This window comes from Glossina fuscipes, unplaced genomic scaffold (assembly GCF_014805625.2).
Source record: "Glossina fuscipes isolate IAEA_lab_2018 unplaced genomic scaffold, Yale_Gfus_2 1, whole genome shotgun sequence".
NCBI lineage: Eukaryota > Metazoa > Arthropoda > Insecta > Diptera > Glossinidae > Glossina > Glossina fuscipes.
In genome coordinates this window covers 12,739,334-12,763,102 of record NW_023998415.1, presented here as the reverse complement: position 1 = coordinate 12,763,102, position 23,769 = coordinate 12,739,334, and the positions used below count along the sequence as shown (strand labels likewise).

At 33.5% G+C, this 23,769-nt stretch overlaps 1 protein-coding gene across 1 annotated transcript in view; it reads right to left on the bottom strand.

Annotated features, from left to right (window-relative positions):
- The window catches only part of LOC119631390 (Ig-like and fibronectin type-III domain-containing protein 2), a 117,408-nt gene that overhangs the window by 5,625 nt on the left and 88,014 nt on the right, over positions 1-23,769 (bottom strand). The window contains exons 3-18 of the mRNA XM_038023545.1: positions 23,301-23,406; positions 23,070-23,240; positions 22,871-23,005; positions 21,631-22,783; positions 21,348-21,561; positions 20,985-21,258; positions 20,581-20,832; positions 20,243-20,496; positions 9,818-9,989; positions 9,589-9,709; positions 8,894-9,086; positions 8,576-8,822; positions 7,793-8,471; positions 7,061-7,368; positions 6,714-6,949; positions 2,793-3,081 (exon numbers count right to left, since the gene is read on the bottom strand). Coding sequence (XP_037879473.1) covers positions 2,793-3,081; positions 6,714-6,949; positions 7,061-7,368; positions 7,793-8,471; positions 8,576-8,822; positions 8,894-9,086; positions 9,589-9,709; positions 9,818-9,989; positions 20,243-20,496; positions 20,581-20,832; positions 20,985-21,258; positions 21,348-21,561; positions 21,631-22,783; positions 22,871-23,005; positions 23,070-23,240; positions 23,301-23,373 — 4,771 coding nt within the window. The 5' untranslated portion in view covers positions 23,374-23,406. The remainder of the gene's footprint in view (positions 1-2,792; positions 3,082-6,713; positions 6,950-7,060; positions 7,369-7,792; positions 8,472-8,575; positions 8,823-8,893; positions 9,087-9,588; positions 9,710-9,817; positions 9,990-20,242; positions 20,497-20,580; positions 20,833-20,984; positions 21,259-21,347; positions 21,562-21,630; positions 22,784-22,870; positions 23,006-23,069; positions 23,241-23,300; positions 23,407-23,769) is intronic.

Here is a 23,769-nt window from a genome sequence, read left to right as displayed (position 1 = left end):
TACACATATATGTATATATATAAACAAAACAACAACTACTTAAATAACTGAGCACAATATTTAAAATACATTTATATACATACATAATTGTGTACGGATGCATGTTAAGTTACAAATATGAATACCAAGAGATTCTCAAAAAAAATTAAGCAAAACAAAAACATTTGCACTTAACAACTTGTAAATAAAAAAGAAAAGTAAAAAAAAAAGAAGCAGAATATATACATACACTAGTCCACGTACCGTATTCGTACATTCGTACATGTAATCTGAGTTATCTTTCTTAATCATACGGATTGTTTAATATTTCTGTAAGTTGGCAATGGAGTAGCGCTCGGCACATACCCACACACACGCACACGCACACACACACACACACACACATACACAAACACGCACACACATCGAACATCGTAACATAAAGTTTTGTTAAGATGAAAGAGAAAAAAATTGGTATGCCTTTGTGTGACATGAATAAAAGAATAAGAGACAGAAAAAAATCACACATAGAATTGTGAATTATTTGTTGAATACTATATCAGAATTGTTGTGAAAATTATCAAAAATTTATATGTAATAAGCGCAGTAAAAATATTACGGAACATTTCTGTTCTAACACTTCAGAAATCTCAAAAAAAAAAAAAAAAAACCAAACTGATTCATTTGAAATACACATACCGTACAACATTCCACAAATTGTGATATAACGAACTTTCAAAATAAGTAGTCAAAAAAGAGACTTGATCGAATGTATTTTCAGTGACGTTCTCTCTTGGCCCAAAACAGATTAGTACACCGAATCCCATCAAAATATCTCGTAAATCAAGACCTGTAAGTCGAAGACAAAAAACTAACACAATCACAGACAGACAGATAAGGTTAAGAATCACTTTCTGAATCGATCCGTATAATAACAGGGTGGATCTATGCCAAATCCTTCTGCGCGTTATGTACGTCCGTACAAACTTAATATAACCTTGTACCTACCACAGGCGGTGTAGAATATAAAGAAATAAAATCGCAAGGATTGATACAACAAGTAAATTCTCAATCCCATATAATATCCTCAAGCAACATGTTAGAAACATTATGCCCACTAATGAATAATTAATGCTTTCAAAAACTTACGAATAATTTAATACCAGACGTCGTAGATTCACTATTTCTAAACGGGGAAATTATTCAATGCCTGCACTTATTTTGTAACCTCTTTTTCAATAAATAGAATACAAAGTATTATCCTTAGATAGGAATTTAATGCAAGCACATCCCACATTAGGTGTGACTTTAGACATTTACGTAATTTTAGCTGAAATTAAGCGAACAATCACTCTTTAGTTATGAAAAACAACAAATGAAATCAACAAAAAATAATTTCAATGAAATTATGTTGAAATCGATTACATTACTGCTGCAGACAAAAATCATATGGTGATAAGTCGTAATTAATCAATTAATCACTTGAAACTTACGTAATTGCTAATAATGTCAAGTGAACTCTGTCATTGTGAACGTGCTATTAAAGATTTACACTTACGCGATTATATTATTGCGATTTGTGAAAGTAGCAATCTTCAATTCTACTACGACTTATGATATATAAAAAAAAAAATAAAATAAAAAAAATAAAAAAAATAAAAAAAAATTTAATTAAATTTCTTGGATTAAAAGTATTTCTTTTCTATAAGCACATGATTAAGGGCCTAGAAAAATTGCCGTGATCATAGTAGAATTGCTCCGATGCGATTTAGAATTTCTTCTTAGCTGCCTATATTCTATAAAAATCCATATCTATATAGTTTTTCGGTAAAAAAGATTCGCAAAACATGATAATAATTTATTTGACAAATCGCGTTATAAGTTTCGTTAGTTCAGAAACAAAAAATGAATCCGCCACAATCTTCAAAGACCAATTATTTCGTAAAACTTTTATTAATATAGCCTTGAGTGGTTTTCAAGAGAGATATTTTCCATCCATATCTGCGGTTACCAAAAACACTCACTCATAATGCAAAAAAAAAGAGAAAAAAAAAGCAAAATAAAACTGAAACTTAAAGCTAAATGAAGAGAATTTAGAAGTGAATGTTCACGCAAATGCCGAAGCTATGAGCATATGTTCGTCTATACGTCATCCTAAATCTTATGTTAATGGGTTGTATTAGACAAAGCCATGCATGGAAGAGCAAGGGTTTAGACAAACTTAGAATAACAGAAACATAAACAATAGCAATACGAAAACATAATCTTACAGCTGTCGCACATACAAACTAACAACGCATTATTACAGTATTTTTGTACAAACGTGTGCGCGTATATATGAAAGTATATGTGTGTAAATGCGTCCAACATTTTTAAAGCAAAAATTTTTCTTGTTTCGTTTTAACTTAGGATTGTTTTTAATTATTTTTTTTATTTAATTTTTTTTTTTTTTTTTTTTTTTTTTTTTTTGGTATTTTAAAGCAAAAACTAATTGTTGTCATTATTATTATTATTATTATTATTATTATTATTTTTCATTTTTTTAATTCTAAACTCTCTTTATATAAATTTCTAAATACTTTGTCTATTTCACTCTCTTTCTATCACATACACTCACGCACACACATAATATGTCTGTATACACGAATAGCTGCATACTTGCCTATATATACAAATATTAATACGGACGATGGTGGAGCAGGGTGGGAAGAGGAGATGATTGCTGTGCGGGTTAGCCCTTGTATTTGGGAATGTGGAACGAAGGATATATGCTTGCGTATGACTTTATGGCACAAGTTTTTTAAATCCCGCACCTTCTTGGCCAAGTTTGAGCTCTTCATAAATTGTGGGTTTAACTTCATTGCATTGAGTATGGCCATCCGTGCCATCTAAGCCATTTCGCATAAATGTCCCCACCGTTGCTCCTGTTGTTGAAACTGCTGAGAGAGATGCTTTTGATGCTGTGGCTGCCGTCGGTGCCGATGACGTTAACATATTTGATGTGGCCGTCTGAAATGCAGCATTGCTTGTGGCAGGCGTTCGTATAGAGTTCGTGTTACCATTGACACCCGTATGAGTTAAAGCTGATGTCACGGTAGGTAACTACATCAATAATTTTCGTTATTTGTTGAGCACACGTAAACACATAAATATATATATATATATATATATATATATATATATATATATATGTATGTATAACATATACAAAAACATAAAATTTGTTATACCACAGTCGTTACGTTGAGCCATTGCAAAAGCGATTTTATTGTGTTTTATATATAATAAGTGCATAAAAAATTAATACAAACACAAATTTCGTCTCACATAAAATATTAAAAAATTTTAATGTTTAAAAATTTTGAAAACCAAAAGTTCGACTTGAAACGCGAACAGTGGGCTCAATGGAAAGCAATTCCTACTACATGAATATTTTCTTTGAATCTAAATTTTTTTTATTATGCATTTTTATGATTTAATTTTTTTTTTTAATTTCGAATAAACGAATACCAATTAAAATGTAACAGTTTTTAATTCCACGCTAATAATTGTAAATTTCTATCAAATTTGGCACAATTTTGTCAAAAAAGTTGGTCGCGTAATCCAAATCAATCGGGTTACACAAACGAATTGGAGCAATACAATTTAGCCTCAAAGTACAACAAATTTGAAAAATATATTATTCCTTTAGATGACTAAACAATTTACAAATACATAGGCACAAAACATGTAGAAACACGCGAAATAAATACGTGCAGATGCGTAATTTCAATCAACATGGCAAATAACACATCACTCAATAAGTCTTCGGTCTGACACATATATAACGACATTGTGAACAGTCCCATATAATTAATGGATATCGCTAGCGACCTTCAAATGATATATGATGATGATATAAACTTCATAATAGTCTAACCATTTGTTTACAAGTTACAGTAGTGTTATTGACGCTCCTTTTGTAATGTTCCCATCATGCAAACCATTAAAAATTCTGGCAAAGAAAAAGCCGAATATTCGTATTGATTAAACAATATTTTTCGATGAGCTCACAATCACCATTTGCTTAAAAGATATTATGGCAACCCGTGTGTGTAGGAAAAATAAAATTTTGGCTTGTTAGCTAATTTTAAATAAAGTCATTTGAACGCGGATGCTACCGAACGCCCGAATTCTGCTGTCTTTGCAAAATCTATAAAAAAGTGAACAAAGTCATTTTGAAAGACCGAAAAGTCAAGTTAAGTAAGATAGCTGACGCCCTAAAAACATCAAAAATCAGCCCACCCATCATTTTGTATGAACGAGAAAGGTCTGTTCGAAGTGGATGTCGCGTTTGTTCATTTGACTGACTTTGGAGGAAAAATCGAATCGTCACTACACTTCAGAGTCGAATCGGCAATCAGCCGAGTGGAGAGCAAACAGTGAAAACCGCCCAAAGGAACTAAAAAGGCAAAAGTCAAGAAAGACGGTTATTATGTATATATAAGTGTACTTGAATAACAAAATTGCCAAAAAAAAAAACAACAAGTTACACCGGAGACTTATTGAGTGATGTGATAAATGTAACACTTAAAAAAAAAAAAAAGGAATAAGAGGCTTTTATTTTAAATATATTTGTGCCTTAAATGTCAATATAAATTTTTTTTTTTTGGCACATTAACGCAACTGTCATTAATATCCGAAGGAAAGTTTGTTCGGTTTGTTAGTTTATAAATTAGAGTGTTTCCATCTTTTCACATAGCAACAGAACTCTCTTTGATGGCTTCTATTAGCTTACAACGATTATCACATAACGAGCAGGAATGGTCACTCGTAGCCGTGTCAGGCGATTATGGTATTTTTAAAATGATCTGTTTGATTGATTTTTTTACGCGCTTCTTCTTGTAAATCGAGTTATGATGTAACAACGTACTGGCATACGTTTGTGTTTATTTTAAGCTCTTGAGCTTTTAACAAAAATAATCAGTAAACTTAATGGTTTCGTTTTACTATCCTAAAGTCTCCCCTTGTTTCGATCGCGGTTGCTAATACTTCATGTTGTCTAAGTAAAAATTTAAAAGCCCTTGGTTTTCCTGAACAGATGCGCTTTAGAGTTGATCACATTCAACTGATATATTTTCGAATTCGAAAAGAAACTGAAATGTATAGAAATCAACGTTGGATTTCTATGATCTTCTCTTTAAAGAAAAATGCATGTCCTATTTGGAACAATGCAATTGACTGCTACAAGCAAAATTAAACATGTCTTGAAATTTAAAACACTAACTACTTTCCTTATCAATAAGGCAGATGTAATATTTTCGTAGAATACTTGTAATCTCAGTCACGATTATTTCAACTGTATCAGCAAAGTTGCTAACATTATTATTCGACATCATTGACACCATTATTATTACGTCACCTTGCATTTATTTTCCAAAGGTCGAAAAAATCTCTAATAACATAAAATCTTAAAAAAGAAAAACAAATCGCCTGACATTGATTTTATTAGTAACCTCTATGTAAATCAGTTACCTAAAAAAAGAGTCTACTCTTTAACAAGCATCAAAAACCCTTGTCTCAAGTTGTATTACTTTTCGTGAATATTTAAATCTTCAAAAGTGGTTCTAATCCTTAGTTTTAGAATGTGGCCCTATGCATACAGGCTGATAAGCTTGCTGACTTCCTTCATTGATGACAACAATATCCTTTCTTTGCAACAGTTTGGATTCAGAAGGGAACATAACACAAAGCATTATTCTGGAAGATGAACTAAAATGATTTTACTCGACATCAAAACAGCTTTCGATCCAGTTTGACACAATGAACTCATTTACGAAATTCTCGAGCAAAATTTTTCTATTCAAATTGTTAAAATTCTACAAAGCTTTAACATATATTTGAGTCTGCTCATTTCCCACCCCATTTCAGTCAGCGCAGGTTGTCTTTAGGAATCGGATCTTTCACCTAAACAATATAATATTGTCAGTGCAAATATCCCACAGTAAGGTGAATGTCTGGCTTCTATATATGCTGATCCTTGCGTCACTGTGTGAGAGATATTTAGAAATCTGACTGGTTGCAGTTGTTTAAGCTTATTTAAAAAGACTCTTATTGGTTTTTTCATTAGCGGCTGGGGTTGATGGTTTACCTGATTCATCTTCAGCTGTTCCTTTACCATCTTTGACACACGTAAATTCCGCATTGTTCCATTGTTTCGTCATCATAACAATTGCTACCTTTCCCCAAATAAAAAGAAAGAAAGAGAGAGAGAGAGAGAGATCCGCACTACGCATTGCATTTTTTAAACAATCTAATAAAAGTCCAATAAATTTATTCATTTTGAAAACTTGGCAGCAACAATTTTCAATAATTAGTAAAAAATTCTTTGGTTTATAAACCAACAAACCGAGTATGGACATACTTTTAGAAACAACGACTATTTATAGCGTATGTAACATATCTGTTGTCATAAGGATTTGCCTGTTTATCGCAAGACGCGCAACGAGAAAGCAAACTGCATTCTCTCTTAAGCAAAAAAAGTCTATCTTAGGAAAAAGAAAAATAAATTAAGACTTTCAAGTCTAATAAATATATAAGAATTAATTTTTTTTTTTCACATTCACAGTTTTCAATGTATTTAAATTTTTACTCTTTTAAATTTGCCGTCCATATTGCCCACGCCACGTTTGCGCCTACATAATCCAACTAATTTGGCCACATAAATAATGCACTTTAGTTATTTTCTCGCTTACCTGTACTTGTTCTAAACCTCGAGTGTAAGTGGGATTCTCAAATGCCACCCCTGAGCTGGCTTTGCTGCTGGTACGATGCCTCTTATAGAATATGATAGCAGCTGCCGCCAGCATTATGGCCAAAATGCTGGCTACAATACCACTAACTGTACCCACATGCGAATATGATGTTGTGGCAGAAGTAACATGATGGTCCCCAAGTGTGAATTTGATCGGTTGCGTTAAAACACTAGCACCTAAACACAAAAGCGGACAATAGACGACAAATTTGGATTAAAACAAATTTACGTATTACATAACTTGACAACGGTAAAGAATGAAACGGTATTAAAATAAAATGCACTTACCATATGTGTTGCCAGCTTTAACAACCAACTCGTACAAAACATCTCTTTTAAGACCATCGATATTAACACTCGTTTCTTTGACGTCTATACGTCTCACTTCGTTGCTACTGCCAACACCAGCACCGCCGCCATTCGTGCTCAAGGTTACATTACTACCCATTTGCATGCTTGTTGCGTTGCTAAGCAACGAATCGTTTGGCTCATTGTTTGCAGAGGCCACAGCTGCATCATTACCCATTATAGCGGCTTCATGGTAGAAGATACGATAGCCATCGACAACATTTGGATTCTTGGTTGGGGGATCCCATCTGTATTTATAAGTAGAGAATACGAGAGCTTGTTTTTATTTAATTACTATATTCGTTCTCTTTCCAACAGCAATGAATAACAAAGATCCTCAGTGCAAAAATTTCGCCAGACAAATTTACAATTGTTTTTCCATATTCCTTAAAATTTTTCTTACAAACTTAACTTTAACAATAGTTTTCCGTTATTTTGTTTTCACTTCTTTCTCTATTTTTGTGTTTATCAGCGAAAATCTGCTTATTTCATAGTTAAAATATGAAATTGCTAAGCGTAAGTTAGCTTGGCGGAATTTCATTTAGCAGTTGCAAAGAACTCTACTCAGCAGGCATTATATATATATATATATATATTGAAAATTAAGTACTTAACTAAAATGTATTGATTTTTGTTTTATGGAAGAATATCTCTTCATTTTTGGACACTTACTTTATAATCACTTCACTATCTGAGACGACACTGACAGCTATGTTTTCCGGTGGTCCTGGCAGACGATCGCGATTCGATTCAAAACATCCTACAATAGTGCGAGCGTACTGTAGACTACAAATCTCTTTAGAACGCACCGGTTCTCCTCTACACCAATTTAGACATTTTCGCGGCACATTGCCATCAGCGCAACAAGTGCGATGATCAGAACCGTCCGCAGCACATTTCATCAATTTATCGAATTCAGTTATACATTCGGGTCTATCAGCTATAGCATCAATATCAACGTAATAGCTGCAGGCACTACGGCAGGCCGACGAAACATTCATTTGAGAACAGCATTCAGAAACATTGTGATTGAGAGCGGGAGTGTTACGTATGCGAACTGAGACGGGTATTGTGGCAGAACCGTAAGGATTTTCAGCGTGGCAAAAATAATCACCGACATCGGTCGCTTGAAGTTTATAAATCCGCAAAACCATAGTATATATAGTGGGACGTGATTCATTTGTTCGCATAGAAATATCATAATTGCCGCCCTGGATGACGGGTATGCGGCCATCATGATCCCGCCAAAATATAGTCTTAGGAGCCGGTTTGGAATCAACCATACAACGCAACTCAACTTCGTTGCCTACAGAGGCGACTGTAATACCGGCCGCCTGTATTTTCGGTGCATCTGAAATTTTTTTCACGACCAAATTCAAAAAATAAAATTAAAAAAAAAAAAAAAAAAGTTTTGCCATTTAAATAAAATAATTGTTGTCTGCGCGCATCACTTACAGCATATATTAACTCTTCTAGTGGCTTGCATAGGTACACCATAACCGTTATCGGCATAACATGAAACATGTTCCATATCTGCCGTTACATTATGTATAACAGTAACCATATGTCGTGAAGTATCCTGCCTCACCAAATGACCACCCACATACAAAGAAATTGTAGGAGCTGGATTACCCAAAGCCAAACACAAAATAGTCATAGAGCCCCCTTCGGGAATATTGTCAGCAGGATGTACGGTCGGTGGCTATAGATTGAATTGAAAAGAGATATCATAGTTTTTCGTTCGCTTGTTTTTTTTTTTTTCCACAAACTTACATCGACAAATGCCGGCAATGCTGGATCTGTCCATGCTACTAATGTTTCAGAGGGCAGTGACGTTGCTTTTTCTCCTACGGCCTCTACATAAAGTATATGCTGTGAACTGGGCTTAAGGTTATTCATCCGTAACCAGGCTACTTTGGTTTCAATTCTATTGAATTTTTCCGCTTTCATAGGCTTGTGATAAACTCTGAGAATACGTTCAACAAACTCAAACACACAATATAAAAATGAAATATTTTTGATGATATATGTGCAAAAATACATATGCAGATGTGCACACGTGGAAAACAAAACAAAAACTTCGAATAAAGTTAATAAATAGTCTGAAGAGAGAAAGGATATATTTTTTTATATAAAAAAAAAAAAAATAATATTAATAATAATAATAATTGTTTTTTTTTTTTTTTTAAACAATTTATTAAGTTTTTGTTCTAAATAATATGAGAAACGAACGGTAATTAACTTTCTCCGAATTAACATATAATAAACCGGCTGTCAAAAATGTACTCATACACGTACACATATATTATATAAAGTTTCTGAACTCTTTAAACTGTATGTCGACATATAACGAATACCCGCTATTGCCAGGAATAATGAAAAGTTTTTAAGAGTTGAATTAAATGTGCCGCCACATTGCCAATGTGTTTGCGCACATAGGTTGTGTTCTAATTTAATTTAAAGCATACCTATAAGTGATTTTTTCATGAGGATGCGAATATTCCGGTGGTTGCCACGTCAATTGCATCCAGGTAGCACTATGAGCAACGATGGCCAATGCGTGTGGTGGTGACGGTGCACCATAAATTTCTAAGTTACAAATCATGCAATAAAAGGATATATACTTGTATAGATTCTATACATATATGGATAAATTAAAATTGATCACGCGCTTACATTTTTAATGTTTGTACTTACCTTGCGATTTGTTTGAGCCATTCAGATTGCTGATCATTTCTGTGGTATTTATTAATAACATCGATGATGGCAATGAGTTACCATATTTGCCGTGTGTTAATACCATAATACGATATAAAGCATGCGGCTCTAAATTGACCAAATCCAATGAAGTCTCGTTTGTCACCAATTCCTATGTAAAGTGATTTTGCAAAAAAACAAACAAAAACAAAAAAAAAAATATCCCAAGTAAAAAATATATATATATATATATAAAAAAAATAAAAAAAAACCGTTTCAATAAAACGAATGCTGTTTGAATATTGCGCAATGAAAGTGTTAAAGAGAATTTTGTAATAAATTAAGAAAAAAAGCAAAAAAAAAAAAAAACAAAAAATATTGTGTAAAATTTTGTGAATTTATTTTACGTTAAGTACTTTTGAGGAATTGTTGTTATGCCCAATTATTTATGGCAATTCGGAAAATTTAAAATACACTGCAATTATAGTAAGCGCGATTAAAGTGTGCTTAATTTAAATCGCATAATACATTAGTCAATCTACTCATAACAAAAAAATATACAATTTGCATTTTTCTTCTTCTCTTTAACTGCCACAACTCGCTCGATGATAATGAATTCGTCGACATGACTTAGAGTCAAAGTAATTTAGCTGATTTCATCATCCACTATCCCTTTCTTATTCATATACTCATAACCCCCCGCCAACGACAAGCAAAGGTGAAATTCGAATCGTCAGTTCAACTGTTAACAGCTATCCCTAGTAACTGAAAATGATATAATTTCCAAATATTGTCCCAGGAAATTCCCTTCACTTCTTCCTCTTTAGAGTCTTATTTACATGGCGTCATACAAATACAAGATAGGTTCCAAAGTAAATCGGCTCATTTAAAAGTAGAGCATTATAACGGCGCGACATTAAGAACAGTCCAATTTGAAAAGGTACATTTTCCACTGATGTCCTATCAAACGCAAATGGCAATCAAACTTCAAGAATTTTAGCGTAGTTAAGTGAAAGCAAACTTGTCCCATGTCCGTCTAATGTCAGTCTCCCAAAGACAATTTTTTTCATTCTTCGTGGTTTAAGGTTCTTGACAACACCTTCGCAGTTATCGAAGTGTACATTGCCCCAAGTAAAGTTGCAACGAATTTCAATAAAAGTTCTAAATAATTTCTAAAATAATTTTGAGAAATACAAAATGATCACAAAAAAAGAAAAGAAACGAGAAAAGGACATATGTACATTAAGAGTCTATCGTGGCGATTGCACCCAAATTAATTTTTGATAAATAAACCGGGTTAATATCGAACTTCATCCATCCTGCGTTAATTGATGAAATGTAAAACTTATTGTTTGCATAGAAATATTATTTATCTTTTATTTGAAAAATTTTAAAGTTAATACGACGCATACATTGTTTAAAGATTGGCTTTTGAACCGATTTTATTTTAAGTTTCTTTCTTGACATCAGTTTAGATGCCATTATGGTTTGTTGATTAACTTATATTTCAAGGTCAATGTCTGGATTAGGGTTATTATTCAAGCATATTTATTCTTCTTCTTCTTTTTCTTCTTCTTGAGAAAATTCGCTACGTTGTTGTTGTAACAAGTGTTCAATGTAAACACGAAGTTGTATGTGTTAAGTTTAATGAAGTTATTAATTTAATTAGTTTTATATTTATATTTATTTATCTACAGGATAGGCCTTTACACTCTTACGTATACGAACATTCAATATTCACTGTTCATGTTATTTAATTTTTTTTATGTTTGCGTCAAATTTTCATAGTTTTTTTTTAGAGATTATCGAATTTTTATTTAATTTTTTTCATCTAAGCCTTCAAATAAAGGGATAGATAAGTCTTCATGCAATTTGTTAGTAGCTTACAGATGATGATTTTGAACAGATCACATATTACAGACCATGTTAGCATTTGCTCGATGTATCAAATATTAACTTGTTATATGCATCGCGTCATACGTATAGCATATCAAGGATTTGGTTTTTTGTCCATTTTAACCCTTCTTGTTGTTTTTCATAAATCCTGTATTTTTCAGCTATGCCAATCTTTATTCATTGAAAAGACGATATATATGCATGTAATATATCCAACGAAAATTTACAATTTTTTGTTTAACTGATAAACTCTGGCTTTCTCATTTGATTTAAAATTCTATTCTTTTTATTTTTTTTTTTTTTGTAACTAAAATTTTATTTTAAAAAAATATTTCGAATACAAAAATGCCTTGACATAAACGTGTCAAATTTTCTATTTTTCTACATTTTATTTTCATTTCAAATCAATAACCGGAGAGAGTGCTTCGCTATCGCGATTTAACAAAAACGTTCAAATAATTCAAAGAAAAAACAAAAAAAAAAAAAAAAAAAAATGAAAAAGAATGACTAGTCTTAACGCTTTTATCATAATTGAACATGGCACGACTTGTGTCTTCCTAATGTCTACAAGCGCACAAATTCAATGGCAAATGCATCGTTCGAATCAGAAATAAGCTTATGGCGATAACCGCCGCAGCCCAGTAGTAGCCACATTTAAGCCACAGCAAGTCTGTTGTTTTAGATTATGGTTTAGAATTCGCAAAGGTTAGATATCGATGATTAGGTGGTTAACTCCGTTTAACCTATTGTTCATTCTCGATAATTTGAAAATAAGAAAAGCTGGATTTTAACCATCGACTATAATTACGGTTGTAACAATTGTACACCTGCCCATAATTTGCAAAGTCGATAACAAATATTACGGATGAAGGATGAAAAAAAAAGTCGAAAAAATTCAAAGTTTTTTTTTGTTTTTTTTTTTTTTTGATAATTGCATACGTGAATCGAAGTAGTACTGTTTGCAAAGAATATAATAAAATAGGTACTTGTTGATAGAAATCGCCTATAATAATAGTATCTGAATGTTTTCAAAAAAGTCTTTTGAATAAAAGTCGTGAGTAACGCTTATAATTATATATTGCGTAGTGTGAAAATCTTGTTTCGCTAAAATATAGGTTTGTCAAACTTACTGAGACAATCCGTCCATTTCATTCTCAAGAATATTGGGTCAAAATCAATCATTAACATAGAACTGATGTACCAATGAAACTTCTAATTTATCGTTTAAGGGGGGAGTTTTAAAAAAAAGAGATTGTGTATTGAATAGGTTTCAAGTTGTTTCGAAACATAGTAGAAATTCGCCCAAAGGCATGGCTGCTGTTCGTCGCATTCAAGGCAACAGTCAAGGGCTTAGTGCTCCATTATAAAAAAGTTCATTTAAATATTAAATATGTCAATAGAGAAACAGATCTTCAGGTCATTAAAAGTGGCAAACATTTCATATATTTTTCATTGGATGTGCTCGTAGCTACTTAAAAAGTCGACTTAAGCTTGATACTTAATCGGTTGTCGTTTAAGTTCGTTTACACAATTGATTTGGTTTCAACAATTTACAATAATTCATTGGATTGTAATACGAATATGTTTTTATATTGTACGAACGCATTGTATGCGTATACTCGTTCACTTCATACGTAGATGGATAAAAATGCATGCACATGCATCTGTGACTTTTTCATCAAATCTACGCTTTGCACACATTCACCCCTCTACAATGAGTTGCGCTAGTAAAGGTGTTGACCATGCTGTTTGTTGTTTTTTCTTTTTTTTTTTTTGTATTTGATTCATTTTATTGGTACATATTTAAATCCAGCACTAACTAAGTCAGTGTCGGCCGGCCACCGATGTTATTTCCCACTAAAAATGGTTCATATATATAAATATATTTGTATATTTTTCTACGCTACATCACTTGTGTTAAGGAGTATATTATAAGTTCATGCAAATGTATGAGAGACTTAAGAGAATTTCAAGCAGAGACAACTTTTATTATAGCGATCGATTCAAAATCATTTTCTAAATTTATTTAAACTATTATGCCAGACTGTCTTAAGTCTGTTGAAGTATTTTGTGCACAAACTACAAATCGTAATTTCTGAGATAAATTTAGGGCGTAATTTAGTTTAGTTAGCTGACCTGTTTCGGTGTAGGGGCACACGTTATTGAACACGGATCGTATTGGACGAAATTAAAATTTTCAAATTTTCTCGACAGAAATCGTGACAAATATTAGATTGGTGTGAATAAATCGTATTGTAAATCCCCATTTTTGGAAACTTGAACGAAAAGTCAATCTTCATATGGCAAAAGTATCTACTTGTTAAGAATTTATAATGAAAATTAGTTCATAATAGTAATTCGACATATGAATGGCCTATTTGTTAGACCCCACTCTGTAAGTGATATTTAATTTTATGAGAACAAGGTCTAATCTCAGTCTAATTTTTAATCCAATTTATGATAAAAATAGATAGAGAATGAGGAGAGCTTCGAAAAAGAAATTAAATTTGAACTCATATTTTTGATCTGCTATTTTATAAATGCTCCCAGTGCTACGACTACATGAAAACAAAATATATTTTTTGATGTTTAGATATTTTATCGTGAAAATTAGATGATATAGTGTATAGCATTTAACGGTCGACCTTGTCTGACTACAATTCCTTTAGTTGGTTTTATTCCTTTTAAAAAAAAAAAAAAAAAGTTTTTTTTTCGCAGCTTTTGTTTGTGTTTATTCGAATTGAACATAAATATATTTTTTTCGGTGCGGTCGGTTCGTGGGTCCAATGTTTTATTTGCCTTATGTTGCGAATGTACTGTTATGCTGCAATAATACGAGCACATTTGTATATTTATTGTTTTTATTTATTTTACACAATTTTTGCCACTTCTACTAAGTCGCTCGCTTGTTAATGCAACCAAATTTTATTGCAAAATAACTGAATAAAACGAATTGAATGACCGACGACAATACGTTGTGTCTTTCAGCTACACATTTTAATTGTGCTTATATGCCAATCTAGTGTTTTTTCAAACTTTATCTCCTCAATGGATCAAACGATATATACGTGCATTTTAGAAGATTCTTATTCAAATCTTTCCTGTTTTGAGATGAGAATGTTGCTTAAAAAGCTATTAAGTGACAGATTAAGAAATATATATTATTATCGATAATATGCCATAGAAAAAAAAAAAAAAATGGCAACGAAACATAAGAAGAAGGGGGGAATTCGTTAATATTAAGTGTGCTGGTCAGGCGATTTACATAAAATGCATCTAACTCAAGTCGATATTGATCAGCACTTCAGATCAAAAATTGTCATTGAAAGTTTATTGATGATTACACTGTTTTTATGGCTTTGTGGCTGATTCAAGAAAAACCAAGTGTTTCCTAAAGAATATTTTTATAATCTTCAATATTAACATTTCGATTACAGAAATTATCCCTTCTTTTCCATTGTATCATTCGATTCTTTGCATTAAAAACAAAAAAAAGGGAAGGAAATGGATTGCTTTTAGAAACAACTTTTACTGCTACCGTAAGAAACATGGAATCTGTTTTTAATGGTCGTTGCGAACCTCCGATACAGTACTGCCATCGAAATTTAGTTCGATGCAAACTCATTTCATATGCTTAGAAGCAATACTTTTTCGATAAAAATACTTATCGAAACGTTTGTGCACACTTCAAAATTGCCGTTCGAGTTGACTCCGATAATGATTCCTATAAAACATTTCAGATTAGATTTAATTTCTTCAATTAGCCAAATCAAGTTGACGAACCATTGCATTCTGAAAAGCGCTATCCATAATTCTGGCCAAGAGGCTCATACAAAGAGGCCATACAGTTCAAAGAAAATTAATCGTTAATAGCAGGCTTGGCGGAAGGAATACACTACACCATGATAATTAAAGAAAACTTACGTTCATACATACTTAATTGGGCTTAACGCATATTTCCAAATGTAAAAACGTCAATAAGTATAGTATAATACGATATGCCCATCATTGTGCTTGTAAGGAATACATAGGCGCCACAATCCGTAACTTAAAAATCTTTTCATGCTAATTATGCCGAGATTGATACTTGCTGGGTAGTAAATACTTTTAAGCATAAGAAGTATAATGTAAGTCTGTTGTATTCGTAAAACATGCCATCATAATCATTCAGTGCCAACATTGACATTACTGTCAGCATAGAAATGCACCTTTATCTTCGTAGCCATCAATGTCGACTGTTGCACTCATATACTAAAAGTATAGGATAGACAGATAGAGCACAATAGCAAACAGTGAGACTATAATAGCGGCGTCAGCAATAGCATACTAAACGATACCGTCATCGTTATAATCTATATCATCACCAATTTCATTATCACGATAACGAAAAGTATGTTAAGCATAGCTAAGCCATAAATTCATATGACTGTAAGCAAGTATATATTAATATCAATCCCTTCTCGGTATTAAATATATATATATATATATATATATATATATATATATCGATATCTGTATGAATGAATATGTATGCGAGTATGTAATCCCGAAACAAGTGAACATTTGTTCGCATTTAATTAAAAACGTGCTTAGGTTTAAAAAATTTAAAGCCCCAAAATACTCAAAGAAGAATTCCATCCATATTATTCTTGCACAGTACATGATCTTTACAGTACACGAATAAATTTAATTTAGTAGAAGAGACCGTATGCGTCCCAAATCGGGTGAAATGAGATTGAAAATTCTGTTGGTTTAAAACCATTCCAAATGAATTAATTTGTACGCATAATCGATCACTACATGCTTATCAACATGTATTTTCCTTCGACTACAGTCGGTGTATATTATACTTGCTTTATTATCGATCCGTGGTAGTCATAAATAAAATAAACTCCGGACTTGTCGATATGTTTTCTTTTAATTAATTGTATATGACTTCAAATAGTTGTTTTGTACTTGTTAAGTTATCCAGTGCGCACAAAATGCCTATAATACGGACGCAGTATTTCTATCGCCATTTAAATCTTCTACGAATATTTCTGCTGATAGAAAAGGACAGAAAAAAAAATATTCGTCAAAACTTTCAAAATACACTTTAGTTTCCATAATGTTCTTATCTTTTTCGCTGAAGCATTTTTTTAAAGTTGTAAATGAATAACAGTCGGTGGCGGCCAGATCCAAAGATTACCATTAAGTAAAACAGCAATTCGAATTTCAATTCATGCAATCCTTGTCCATGTATCTTATGGTATCACTTTGAGTGAACGTGGCAACAATTGGAAAAACAGCCTTCCAATGCTCAAATTTTCATACAAATTGATGATGGGCTTTTTAATATATATATTTAGAAGACCAGTTTTCTTTTTCAACTTTATTTTTCGAGTATCTCGAGAAACATTTTAAGGGTTAATTTTTTTATGCTTTCTGTTGAGAGTTTCGCTTTTGGATATCCATAGCATAACCATTGTGCGTAAGATCTTACTCAAAGTCGTAAAACGGCCAACAAATTCTTATTTGCGACGGAGGGCGGTCCCATCCAGCCACTTTTAAAGTCCTTTTTAAGTTTGCATTGTATAACTGTTTTTCCAACTGTTTCGAAGTTAACAAACATAGCAACAATAAAACCACCGCAACTGCCGCACATAAAGAATCGAAATGACATGAACGTTTGACAGGCGTCGTCTGAGCTTTTGCTTTTTTTAAGTCCAATATGCTATAAAAAAAAAACTATGATATACATTGTAGGGGAGTTTAAAAAAATTGTAGGAAGATATGTATGTTAAGTGTGGAATTAAATTCTCGTGTAAAAATCGGTTGCTTTATAAATAATACAGAAGCCGTTCATCCCGCCTGCCATTTTAGGTAAGCATAACTTGTTACGAAACCCTTAGAAAATGATTTGCGAGTCTTCGCACATAAAATTTTCTCGAAATTTTCTCGAAAATGCCGACGGTTTTGGAGACCCGCTAATAGTGTTGTATTAAGAAATGTACGAATGAAAATGCGAAATTTAACAAGTAAGCAAATTACATTTGGTCATGGATAAATCTTTTATACCCATCACCGATTTAAAAAAAAAATGGACAAAAAATTAATTTTAATACTCTACAATATTAGGCGGAAGCGACTGGTCTTTTTCTGTTTTCGGAATTAAAACGGAAATTTATATGGCGTATGTGCTGTACTTTATGAGGAAGCAGGAAAAACTATGGAAAGCAAAGATGTTCCCAGTTTTTGTTCCATAAGCATTAAAGCATTGTAGGAAAATTCCTTGACAGATTTAGATCATTGCAAAATGTTTTAGTAAACATGTAGACCAGCTAACAGAATGTTTACAACAGATATTACATAAACGACAGACGGTCAGACAAACGAACGGATATGTTACGTGCATTCCGTTGTATATTAATTTGCCGTAGGTTATAAGTTTAAAGACCAAATTTTTATTCCTTTAGCAAAACAAACATTTCCCGATTTACGTGATACTGTAGGAGTGTCTTTCCGCCGATTTAGCCCATTTTCAAGGCCAACCTGCTTACGAAAACTTTCAATGATCTTGGCAAACATGAACTCGATAGCTTCATTCTTGCAGCCAGGAAAATATTTACAACAGATATCACGCAGACGGACATGCTTAAATCGATCCAGAATTTGATGTGATTTTGCTTATTGAAAACTAGCGCTCAAATGCCGCCAAAGCAAACAAAGAAACGATCTGAAACTAAATCGATCTAAAAAAAAAATTCCTGGCCAGCTTCAACAATAAACTGTAAATAGTATTTACAAATGTTGTTAATGAGCAGATGTCTTTGCTATTCAGATATGCATTTAGGAAGAATTGTAAACTCATTTATGTCGCCGATAATAGTTTTTGGTCGCGCGTGCTTCTTTTCTAAAATCTTTGTGAAATAAGACTTATCAGCATTGCAAAAGAAACATTTCTTTCGGCTGAAACATATTGTACTCCCTAGTTTGGTACTTAACATTTTTATAACATGCTTATACATCAATATTTTCATATATATATATATATATAGTATTGTAAGTGTATAAGTAGTCGACTACGATTAACGTTTATACTAAAGACAAATTTTCATTAATCTCACCACAGAATTAATTTAATCTCTAAGCTTTAATCAAAGCTGCAGCGCATTCAACGCACTCAAAAGTTTTGAAAACGTTCAATTGTTTAGACTCCATGTCATAACTTACTCTCTTAATGATAATACATAAAAAGATGATTAAACAACTCTAAGTAATAAAGCTCACCATATAGCTTAGTTATTCTCTAAACTATTCCTCAAGAAGCGATAAACATACGAATGAACTACTGTACGCTAGTTGTTCCACTATTAGCAACTAGGTCAAAGGTATACACACAATAGTGCAAAACTTCACATGTAGTAGCCGACAACTACAAAAGCAGCGTAAGATCAATCTTTTAGTTGTTCAGCGATAGATAAACAAGGAAGTAATAAAAAATAGTGTTTTCAGGATGTAGACAGCGAAGATGTATAATAGATTGTTCCTTAATCGACCCTAATCGACCATTAGTCTTTTATTTCACTATACTTATCCTTGACTTTTATTCAAATCAGAATCGATGGGACATATGCGAACATGTACTATGTACTTGCTTGAGGAGAATTCGCTGTGTTCAGAGGATAACCGATTGGGAACGCGGTCAATGAAGAACAGCGGACGTGTAATACGTATGTGCCGGACGGACCTTCGGCTTACAGAGGAACTCCTACTCTTTTCCTGCTAGCATACGCGAGGGAAAAAAGTGAACGTATTGCCGCCTGCTAAACGTTCCGTATATTTAGTTACTGATTGCATACAAAACATAACGGTCCACCACAGTATCAGATATATAAAACCCTACACCGAGAATATGTAACTACGGATCGAGAATACTTTGCCAGGAATGGAGAATCACGAGAAGGTGAACGTATACGAACTTTGTGTGTTCAAACAAAATGAACAAAAAAGAACCGTCTATAAATACACTGCGTGCAAATAATACGTCGAACTATCAACCGTAACTGCCCACTAGGTCATACTGTTGTTTTCCGTTCAAGAGAAATTTTTTGCTCTTTCTCCTATTAATCTCGAAATATATATTATTGTAAATCTGTACTGTGCTACCATTTTCCCAAAAAGCAATAAAACAATGTATTAAATCGAAAATACGAAGGTCCAATTAATTTAATAAATTTCTTGAAACGGACCAACTGAAAAGGTCTGAGTTAGACTCCCAATCTGAACTATTGTTGCAACATAAAGGCTATGTTACGAACTTTGAATATTTTTTATTATTAAATAAAATTAAACAGGCTTTCCGAATAAATTATGAACGCATTAATGAAGACTTACTACCTTAAAAAATGAATGAAGTAAACGTAAATATTTCCCACCAATGCCAATAATGTTTAAGACATATATTTATATTTTTTTGCTTACTTTCTCTTTGTCTTTGAATATATTTTATTTTCATAATTCGTTTCAAGTTCACATGGTTGTACTTACACTTTCTAGCTTTGCCACCGTCTCGTACATGGTCATGTTATTGACTTTTCCATACTGCACAATAAAATCGATATCAGTAGTATTAGTTAAGGTGCTTTTATTATTTTTGTTCGCTATATTGTTGTCAGCGTCTGTGACAGTTGAATTTTCATTAACTTCAACTAACTGTGGTTGCGTCCAGGCTAAACTAATTGTAGTATTAGTAATTTGAGTGACATGCAGATCTTCTGCCGGTCCTGGTATACTCTCAGTGCCTGGAATTTTTAATCAATTGAATGCATCAAAGGGTTATTTCAGTAGTCAGTTTCCAGATACATGTTTTCAATAGCCATGCTAACCTTCTTCGAAACACTGAAGAATATTGCCAGCATAGGAGAGACAATCCGCTGAATTAGTATTTGCTGCAGTCGATGTTGAGCTACCACCGCCGCTAACAGACGACGAACTACTAGATATACTTGATAGGGATGCCGATATGTGGCTGACTGGCAAAACGCCGCGACACAAAGACATGCAAGTTGGTGTTACGCCCCGTCGGACGCAACAAGGCGTATGATCTCGACCGCCTGCCGCGCAACGTGCAATTACAGCTAGATTGATATCAAAATTGACAAAATGAACAAACTTAAATCATACACAACAATTAGAAACTCCTATTAATATCTCTCTCACGCCTTGCTTTCATAGCTATTTATTTCTTGTGTTCTCACTATAGTTTTTATCTTCCTTTTCCATAACTTACATATTTGCGCTCGACAAGCCGGGCCTAGTTTTTCGATATCCGATAAACGTATATTATAACTGCAAAGTGGTGTACATTGTGGTAAAAGGCCAGACGCTTGGCAACATGTGCTCATGTTATATCTCGATTCGTATACATTCTCTACGTTGGCAGGCAAGGTGCGTGTAATAAGACGTGGTGATGGTTCGCTTTTCCCATAAGCATTTATGGAAACCACATAAAATTCATAGTAAACTTCTTGCTCCAAACCCTCTAATATAAGTGGGGGGTTTTTCTTAAAATAAAAAATTATTCAGGCCGAAAATTATTCAGAACGAAATGGTAAATTTATTTACAAGAACGTATATGGATATCGTTATATACCTTCTCTACTGTCAAGTAATCATCCCCGACTCCCAAGCGACGGAATTTTATATGATATGTGCTGATGGTATCAGATAATGACTTTGGCTTATTCCAATCTAATATCACAAAATTGTCAGTTTTGGCTATAATACGCAGTTTGGAAGGAGGATCAGCCAAAATTCCGTAACCCTGAAACAGACAGCTGCTAAATTCCGACATGAAACGTAAACACCTGTTCAGAGAATTCTTTTAAATAACAGAAACTTTTCTTAACTATCCAAAGTTTGAGTTTATTACTCACTTGAATAAGCTAAAATCCAGTGTGGAAATCTTTCCAGAGCATAAAGGAAAACAGGCGGTGGGTATACCTCTGGCTCGACAACAAGGTGTGTGATCGATGTTATTAGCTAAACAAGTGAAGGTAATATTTGACCAAGGAGCGCATACCATAAAGTCGGGCAATGTAGCTAAATCAGTTTTTTGCGGATCACACATTTTATCCAAACACATACGATGAGTCATTCCGTTTGCTTCGCAACAACTACGTATATCCGGTAAGTCAGGTACTTCCATTTTCATAACAGGTCCCGATTTCGCTTCAGTTGCTAAAGCGCTAGTATGCGTAAAGATACGCAATCTTTCGCTGGGCAGGCTGGAACCGTAATCATTTGCAGCCGTCACCATAATCGTATACATTGTTAACGGCTTCAAGTTTTTAACAGTGACTGCAGTCTCATTACTGGAGACTAATCGCAAAATGCTTATATCTTCATTGTTACCTTTTCCGTGTTTTGCTATATTATCAGCTTCAATATCTTCGTCACTGCTGTCTTGGTCAAATGAATGCAATGCCGTTAAGGTGACATTATAGTGCTTGACTGTGTGCGGCAACTTTTTAGGTGGTGACCAGCTAACCGTGACAGTTGTCTCGGCGACGTCACTCACTGAAACATCCAGAGGTGTGCTGGGTATTTGCTGAACACCTTTTAATATGCACTGTAAACCACTAAGAGTGTGATGCACGCACGAGACACGAGTACGTAACAAGTCGGTGAAGGGGGTGTACTCACCCCGGCACATGTCCTGACACAAGTCAGGTATTTGCTTTTCAACACAACATGGCACATGGTTCCGACCATCTGCCATACAGCGCACTATTTGCGGGAAATCCTTTTCGCATGCCTCTGGATCCGTGCCTGTTGTGCCGTCCAGTATATTATGTACATTACAAAAACCCATACAATTTTGGCTGACATTTGCGCGTTCGCAGCACTCTGTAAAGTCATGTGTTATTTGTGGCCCCACACCAGTTGGTCGCCAAAAGGTACGATTGTCTGCCACCTCTAAGGGAGGGGGCACTAAAAACACATCACTCGACTCGCTGGCTGCTGCTGCCGTGCCTACGCCAGCTAGCGTGTCATTACCGTTGCCGTTCTTGTAAGGAAACGGCTTAACTAATCGAAAGCTTTTGTTAATTTTGTTATGTTTTTAACGCAACAACAAGTACATGCGAAGATAAATACGTATGCATAAAAACTTACCCATTAATATGTGTATGCTACGCAATACTGGATCTGAATTTAATTCACAAACATAACTTCCAGTATCCGATATTTTTAACTTTTTAATTAATAAAACCCACACTTCACCGCCAGATTCTAAGCGTCCCTTTGGGTCTAACCGTAAATCAGATTAAATTATTTATTTAGAAAAATATACTTTTAAAAATCGTAAACTCACTTTCATCGTGTAAAACACTAATACGACTATCGCTAGTTACTCTCACTTTACCAGCAGTGAGAATTTTATCAAATTTTTTCCATATCACAGTGTTATTATAATGATTCTCAGATACAACACAAGTCAGTAAAGCATCTTTGCCTTCGTATATCAACGAAGGTCCACCTGTGCCTAAAAATAGGCACACACATCGTGTAAAATGTAGGCTTAACATTTACAGTTTCGACTTACCTATCGGCGTACCGGTGTCAACTGTTATTAAAAAGCATGTCGATGTTGCTAAAATCAACAGCAATTTCAACATAATGACCTCGATTTTTATGGATGTTGCTGATAACTGTTTTAAAAAAGACAAAAAAAGGAGCAAATTATAAAAATCAACTTAATTCTTTACAAGGAAGCAACAACAACAACAAAAAATATAATAATAATTTAAGTCCTCTTAAAGAGTCCTTTAGAAAATTACCGTAATTTAGCTCCTATTTTTCATGCCGCATTTGTGTACGCAAACTGCCAATTATGTTTGACTTATGCAGACGCAACGTAATATATTATTAATAGCTTATACACAGTTTTAAGTTAGATATAAGTTATCTCTTTCTTGCTTACATATCTACATATGCATGCTATAGTAATTATTCTTTAAGAAGCATGCACATGTACCATTCATTTTTCAACGAACGCAGAGTTTGGTCGTCTC